General features: G+C 33.0%; 1 protein-coding gene across 2 annotated transcripts in view; it reads left to right on the top strand.

Annotated features, from left to right (window-relative positions):
- The first annotated feature begins 3,967 nt into the window (after positions 1-3,967).
- The window catches only part of LOC122042857 (diacylglycerol kinase 5-like), a 50,237-nt gene continuing 46,453 nt past the window's right edge, over positions 3,968-7,751 (top strand). Inside the window, exons 1-4 of one of the 2 annotated variants that reach the window (XM_042603202.1) lie at positions 3,968-4,262; positions 5,062-5,264; positions 5,352-5,474; positions 5,608-5,736. In XM_042603202.1, the coding sequence (XP_042459136.1) occupies positions 4,157-4,262; positions 5,062-5,264; positions 5,352-5,474; positions 5,608-5,736 (561 nt within the window). In that variant the 5' untranslated portion in view covers positions 3,968-4,156. Of the gene's footprint in view, positions 4,263-5,050; positions 5,265-5,351; positions 5,475-5,607; positions 5,737-7,751 lie in introns of both variants that reach the window. The other variant, XM_042603203.1, reaches the window with a different exon arrangement.

Here is a 7,751-nt window from a genome sequence, read left to right as displayed (position 1 = left end):
TTCCAGAAGAACCACCCAGGACTATAAATATCATCCTTGTTAGTTAGTTGACATGTTCGTAGCTATTGAGGGTCTAAAAAGCCACAAATCCCATCTACTAATGTAGCAAACTGTGTCTCATTCGTCGATACTTTGTTGGAAAATTTCATATCAATGAATTATCCAAGGAGAATTGACAATTGCAATTAGGCAAGTGCTTCTGCAGACTCCATTGCAATCTTCAGAGTTTCATGAATAAACTGAAATAAGCTTCCACTGGGGATGAACTCTAAGACCAGCATTGGTGTTCCACTTCCAGGCAACAGTCCAAAAGCTTTACTATGATCATAGGTCTCTTTATTTCCACAGTCCAATTATCGTTCAGGATTCCTTTGTATACCGTTCAACCACCAGCCTCAATAATTTGATTCTTGTTGAACTTGTTTGTTGCCACCACATATAAAAATGAAATTACTTCTGATGAAATGTAAACGACGATGATGACAAACTTCAGCTGTTAGAGATCAGAAGTGAGAAGATTTGGATTGCTAGAACGGAATAGTCACATATAGATATTAAGGATTGGAGTTAGTTGATCTCTATCACAATTGTAACACCAACATTATGCAACAATGTTTAATGTTTCCAACACCAACTAATAAATTAATTTTGGTCCAGAATTACAAATATTTAGCCAGTTACATTACAACATGAACATTACTTAACACTAACTAACAAGATGAACTAACAACACAATCAAGATTATGGCTAAGAGAATCAAGTTGATCATCACTGATATCCAAATGAATTTCGGTACTTGGATTATTCTTGGGTTATGTCCATGAAAAGCATTGTGTTCACTTTCAATATTACTAGATGAACTAGTATCAGGCGTCACCCACTTTTATCATCCATGTTGCCTACAGCTGCAATACTATCTTCCAGGATTCTTGTTGATCTAGAAACACACGCCAATGTTCTTTGTCTGTAGTCCCTGCATGTTACAGGTTGAAGTCTTGTATTTTCGATGCTGCTAAAACTTGATGATGTCATGAAATAACAAACTAATAATCAAATTTTTATTACTTAAATTAAAATAAATATTATAACATTCTGCAGAAGAAATATTGAAGATAATTTGTTATGGAACTAACACTATAGATTATGTTTAGTTAAAAAGAAGACAAGTTGGAGCCCTGTGCTTAACCATACAGAAAGATGAGTAGTGTAAAACGACTTCATGGTAACTTATCATACGAGAAGACATCAAAATCAACTAACCACATGAGCCTTGTGCTTAACCATAAAGCACAACTTGATGTGAAAGTACGGACAGAAAATCTCTGAAGTAAAACCTTAAACTATTTATCTAGGTTAACTAATAACAATAATAGAAGATGCAGGAGCATAGTCAGAGGATTTTTAAAATAACAATAGTTTGTGAAGTAAAGGGTAACCTTAAACTATCAATAAGACAGTTACAAATGCGAGCAAAATGTTGGAAAAGAAATATGTTGGTGCTTGACACCGTGTTGCTAGAAATACGTTGGTGCTTGACAAATGCGAGCAAAAATTTTAGGGCAAACTCACAGGAGCTTGTCTTGCTTCTCAGTGAAGTTATTCCTACGACAGCAATAGAGGGAGGAGCGACTGCGAAACGGCAAGCTTCGATGATAGAGGGAGGCAGCAAGCTTCTCGGCGAGAGAGGGAGGAGCGACGATAGAGGGAGGCGGCAAGCTTCTCGGCGGAGAGGGAGCGTCGCGACACACGAAACCTCCTTCGCGGCGAGAGATGGGAAAAAAAACCCTAGCCTGCGACTTTAGTTTTTTGCTTTCCTTTTAATTTTTTTAGTTCTGATTTGAACTAAGGTGACGTGGCTTGCCAACTCACTGTTGCCGCACCAAACCGCAGAAGACAAACCGCAGGGAAACACTTATATATATATATATATATATATATATATTTCTCCCCTATATATAAATTTCTCTTCCGTATGGACGATGATGTTAACTTTTAAAGACCAATACCAATATTATTAATTGTCTTTAAATATTGACACTAGTGTTGGTTTGAAATTAGTACCACATTAGTTTGAAATCAATAACATCCAACATCATATTGGTGTTAGTCTTTAAAAATCAACACTAATATTAATTTCAAATTAGCATCCGTCAACACCATATTTATTAGTGCTAATCTTTAAAAATCAGGACTAATTTGATATTGGCTGGTGAAGACCAATACCAATATGGTATCGATTGATACTAATTGATTGGGTTATATATATATGGAGGTTAATGGTAGGAAAAAGTGGAATCCGTCATTCCAGTAGCCTCACACAGTTGGCCCTACGATCATCTATGGGGAGGTAAATCGGAAAACTATAGTTCATCAATATGGAGGAGGGTTTTTTTCCTCGACTTTATCGAGATTCGAATCCTTATCCTATGATAATAATTTTGCTCCGTACTAGCCAACTCAATCTTATTGGTGGTAAAAATAAACATATATTCTCTTACTAATGAATAATATCTGGGATAGATGGCTACAAATTTTAAAATTTAGGTATAATTTAAATATTTCAAAACTTTAAATACGTGGTTTGATAATTTGCCTCTCAAATATTCTCTTCGCTTGGTTACGTGGTTCATTTTATATCTATTTATTGATATTCTTCGTCGACGCAGAACGATTAATGCTTATCCAGTATTTGATATGCTCGCATATTTAAATGAATAATTGCTAAATTGAATATACGTGACCTTTATTATTTAGTAATTTTACTATTAGATCCTATGACAACATAATGATAGTGAATGGGATTATTACATCACTAAGTAAACCATATGACAACAGAATGATAGTGAATAGGAAAATTTGAATTTATTTTTTGAATTGTAGAACTGGATAGCTGATGATGTTAAATAAAAAAAATAGATAAAAGGGTTCATTTGGGGCATTGACAAAGTAAAATCAAACTAATGTTTTAGGTTAAATACTAAATTATTAAATCTAAGCAACGTCAAACTTAACATTTGATTCTCTCCTCTAAATACTAAATTAACTATGAAACATTAGGTAGATCCAACTCAGTACTCTTATTTTTCTATAATCTCAATTATGAGCACAAACTTAATATTCTTATATTTCCTCTAAATATTCTGTATTATGCATTTTAAACTTTCAATTTATTCTCACGGATTAATCTAGTTGATATTTGTATAAATAGTTATTTCATTAAAATCTTGGGATCAATTTCAAATGAATATAAAATGTTTCATTGAATATCTAATCTTCCTCTATTATGTTAGAGTAAATGTATCCTTGATTTATTCCTTTTCAAAAAGTATTGGGCCGCATTGGAGAAATTGTTAAAATGATATCTTCACATTTTGCTTCAATTTTTAATTTTTAATTTTTAATTTTTAATTTAACCTTATGACAGAGTTGATATCTAAGTAATAGACTTATACCTAAGTATCATCATCACTTTTGCATCAATTTTAAACTTCCAATTTAGTTAAGCATATAAAAAAAATAAGGCCTATTTAAAAGTTATTTAAGATGAATAAGTAAAGTGAAATTCATAGATAGATGACATAAGTCTTCTTTCACATCATGATCATCATCAATTAATCAACCGCAACGCTGTTAAATTTGGAACGTTAATGTTGACATGAACATCAACACTCTTGAATTTGGAACGTTAATACTGACATGGAAATCTTTTTATTGTAATGTAGCATTAACGTGTTCAAAGTTCTGAACGCCATTAATATCTACAGTTTTCAAAAAAAAAATAATAAAAAAAATCATTAACGTGTTTAAACGTTAAAGCGTTGCAGTTGCTCTAAGGAGTGATTTGTTTTCCCATAACGATCACCGTCATGAAGATGTAGACAATAAAAATAAATTCTAACAAATTGTATTTTTTTTCGTGTGAAAAAAAAGTCGAATGTTTTGGTGGCTCGTTTTCTTGACCACCCGAGAGATTCCACGCGCATCGATGATGTCCAGCGCCGTGACCTGGCAGCAGCCACCGGATCGACCCGCATCCGTCGAACGTGGAGCCGGCCACCGATGTTGAAATCTCCTCCTCGTTCTTTTTGACCTCAACGTTTCTCATCGTAACTGGACCCCGTTCATTCGCGATATTCCTTTCTTTCCCCGCAGTCCAATGGGAGTCCATTATTCCGATCCACCACCGTGTACAAATAAGGAGGCGGAGGAGGACTCCCTCCCGTCTGCCTCTTTCTGCGGTTCCTCGTGGAATCCTTCTCCCCGTAAGCCTCCCCGACTCAAATGATTCGACGTTCTTCCCCTCAATGTTCTTCGCTTTTGATCACTACGAAAAAAATCAGATTTTGTTTAGCTCTTTTAGAAGGTCTTCTTTGGTCGTGGATAGATTCTTATCTTATTCTTGCTTCTCCGATTTAAGCGGAACCTAGTAGCCTAAATTTAGCTACTGATTTGCGTTTTTTCTTTAGTAGATAAAAAAAAGTAAGATCCTCCTTAGTGATGTGGAGAGATCCATTTCTAGATACCGATTCAGCTGTGATACACGGAGCATCATGTGTTTTGGCATAAAGGTTTGATTTTTCAATAATTAGTGTGTTGGTAAGTAATTGTTCTATCTTGCATCTGCTTTTCCCCCAAACCCCTGAGATCCAGGATATGTGTTTCTTGATGTTGAGATTCTAATGTAGTTTGTGGCATGAAATAAAGGAGTTCAATTGGAGCTGATTTATGTGATCTCCTTCACCTGCAATTTAGATTTTATAGGTAAAGAGTATCTTTGTCGTCAGCATAAATGGGTTTATGCACCGCGCTGATATTTATATTCTGGATTTGGTTGAAGTCCATTCAATCAATTTCAACAATACGCATATATATATAGACATACACACACGGAAAATTATAGAGCAAACTCCTCTTTTCTTGCTCATATTTATGTTTATTACCAAATAAACTTTCCCTTGCTAAATATAGATATGTTATGAAGTTTTTGAAAATTGACGCGTTAAAATGATGAATCTTGTTATTTTTGCTTATCAATTCAATGGAATTGCAGTTTCTCTTCAGGCATGGAGGATGGTAATTCCAAGATAAGTCCTTCGTTGAGAGATTTCTATATCCCGGATTATATGCTAGTGCCAGAGTCAAAAAAAGTTGATGTCCTAGAAGAGCCGGCTTGTCCTGTGGTTGTTTTCATCAATTCAAGAAGTGGTGGCCAACTTGGAGGTGATCTGATAAAAACATACCGTGAGCTTCTAAATTATGCTCAGGTACTTAACTTGAAAATGACATGGGGAATACTATCCTTTATAATCAAAATGGTACAATAGGTATTTGATTTATCGATTCTTCTTCAGGTTTTTGACTTAGGAGAAGAAGCTCCTGATAAGGTGCTTCATAGACTTTATGGTAACATTGAAAAGCTTAAATCTGAGGGAGATCATCTTGCTACTCATATTGAGAAGACATTAAGATTAATTGTGAGTGAAATGCTTTAGAATGATTCCAATTAGGATTGCCAGATATTTGTTTGGTTTATTCAAGATTTGCAATTTTGTTTTCTTCCAAATTTAAATATATAAATAACTCTTATCCACAAACAAGTCATCTTAGGTTGCAGGCGGTGATGGTACAGCAGGTTGGCTTCTTGGCGTAGTCTGTGATCTTAAACTTGCAAAACCACCTCCAATTGCTACAGTACCTTTGGGAACTGGAAACAATCTCCCTTATTCATTTGGCTGGGTAGGTCAAGCTTGGAATTTCTATTTTAATTCTTTGGAGTTCATTTCTATTTTGATTTTTAGTTAAATTAACATTTAGTACTCTCTTTAATGGGAATTCGTATTGCTTCTATTTAGAGGATCAAATGATAACATGAAATTCTCCACACCATTCTTTTTAAGTTTCATTGTCATGATTTAAAGTCAACCTAGTTGGAAAGTCCATATAGTTTTCTATTCTTGTTACTCCCTCACATATGTGGGTACAGGTGTCCATTATTTGGTCCAAACCAATGAACCAAACCATACTAAATCTATAGTGGTTAAGTTTGGTTTTTATACTAAATGGTGTCTTTCTGTTTCATTCAGAGAATTTATTAAATTTTGTTTCTTGTTTAATTTTATCAACTTTTAACCGAACTGGAAAATCCTAAATTATCAGTTTTTCAGAGACAAATATTTAATTTTTTTACTTTTAATATTAGTTTCTAAAATTTATAAATTATTCAATTTGAAACAGAGCAAAAAAAAGGAGGAATTTTGATTTCTAAAAAAATTTGGTTCAGTTATATTTGTTTTGAAAACTACAAGTGCAAAATTCAGTTCCATTTGACTTTGCTCAATTTTGTATGGTTTGAACCATATGAACACCCTACATGTCTGTGCGTTTGAATTTGGTGGTATAATTCCTATATAAATTGGATTTAAATCAAACACAATCTTATTCATCATTTGTCAAAGGTTAAACCAAACCTTTACATAATTAGTAGTTATTGCATTGTTATGACTACCTGGTGATTGATATCTATTGTCGCATGTAGATAATCTCTATTAGGATGACATGAATCACTAGTGGCTGAGGTTGTCAGTTATTTTAACGATTTTAGCAATTGTCAACTCACTATGTTGAGCCAGAGAATGTTCAACTCTCTTTCTTAGGGATGATATATATTGAATTTTGTCAAATCTAAGAACCTGACCTTAATTGTATGGAGTATTAAGAAAAACTGATTCTGAGTCTAAAACCCAACAGTATAACAAAATCCAAACCTGATATTTTTACGGGTTGGGCCAGATTTGGTTTTTCTAGTTTACAATTTTCCAATTTTAGGTTAGATTGATCATTTTTAGTTTTTTTTTTCATGTTTTAATATGCCTTGTAATTTAATATTTGATATATTATGTTTCTTATATATATTATATTATTATTATTATTATTATTTAATAATGACTAGCAAAATCAGTTTGGATTGATTTTTTAGGTTTGAATGTTTGATACAAAATCTGACAACTTGAACCAAACTTGGACTTGAACATATGTAAAACACAAAACCTGACCAAAAAGTGCAAAAAATCTCAAATTTTCGTTTAGCTTGGTATAAATTTTCAGATAAGGTTGGGTATCTTTTTTTGCCCACCCTTCTTTTTTTACCCAAAACCCATCAATATCCTTCACAACATCAATTGTAGTTGTTAGTAAGTTGCATATCATTGAGGTGATCATCAAGGATTACAATCAAATAAACATGACAACCAATGAGTAGAGAACATAAGTATGTAGTCATCAAAAGCCATTTTGATTATTAAATGTTCCCTTGAGGTAGCTACCAAGGGAACCACCTAAACATCTCTTAGGTGATGCTAGCTGCAAAGGAGTATTTCCAATATCTTAAACACTATTGAATTGAAGAACAATCAAGGTTTAAATTTCAATCCGTGTCGGAGTTTAGTCCTGGATCAGAACGATACAGTTTCTGAACCGTTTCGTGCTGATACAATTTTGATACTTTTTTTTTTAGTTTTTAAGTATAAGTGTATATTAATTTTATTAATATTTGATTATTAAATATGCACATTATTAATATTATATTTTGAGGGTTGAGCTCATATTTCAATATTTTCTGATAAGATAATGTCTAATAAATTTTTGTAAAAATATTTTAAAAAATAATGTAATTCTTAAAATTTAGAACTAGAGCTAAAATAATAAAGTTATTTGAAAAGCTTAAAGATAATTATAAAATTATTTGAAGGTCT

This window comes from Zingiber officinale, chromosome 2A (assembly GCF_018446385.1).
Source record: "Zingiber officinale cultivar Zhangliang chromosome 2A, Zo_v1.1, whole genome shotgun sequence".
Classification (NCBI taxonomy): Eukaryota; Viridiplantae; Streptophyta; class Magnoliopsida; order Zingiberales; family Zingiberaceae; genus Zingiber; species Zingiber officinale.
The sequence above is the reverse complement of the archived record's forward strand: the minus strand, read 5'-3'. Positions and strand labels throughout refer to the sequence as shown.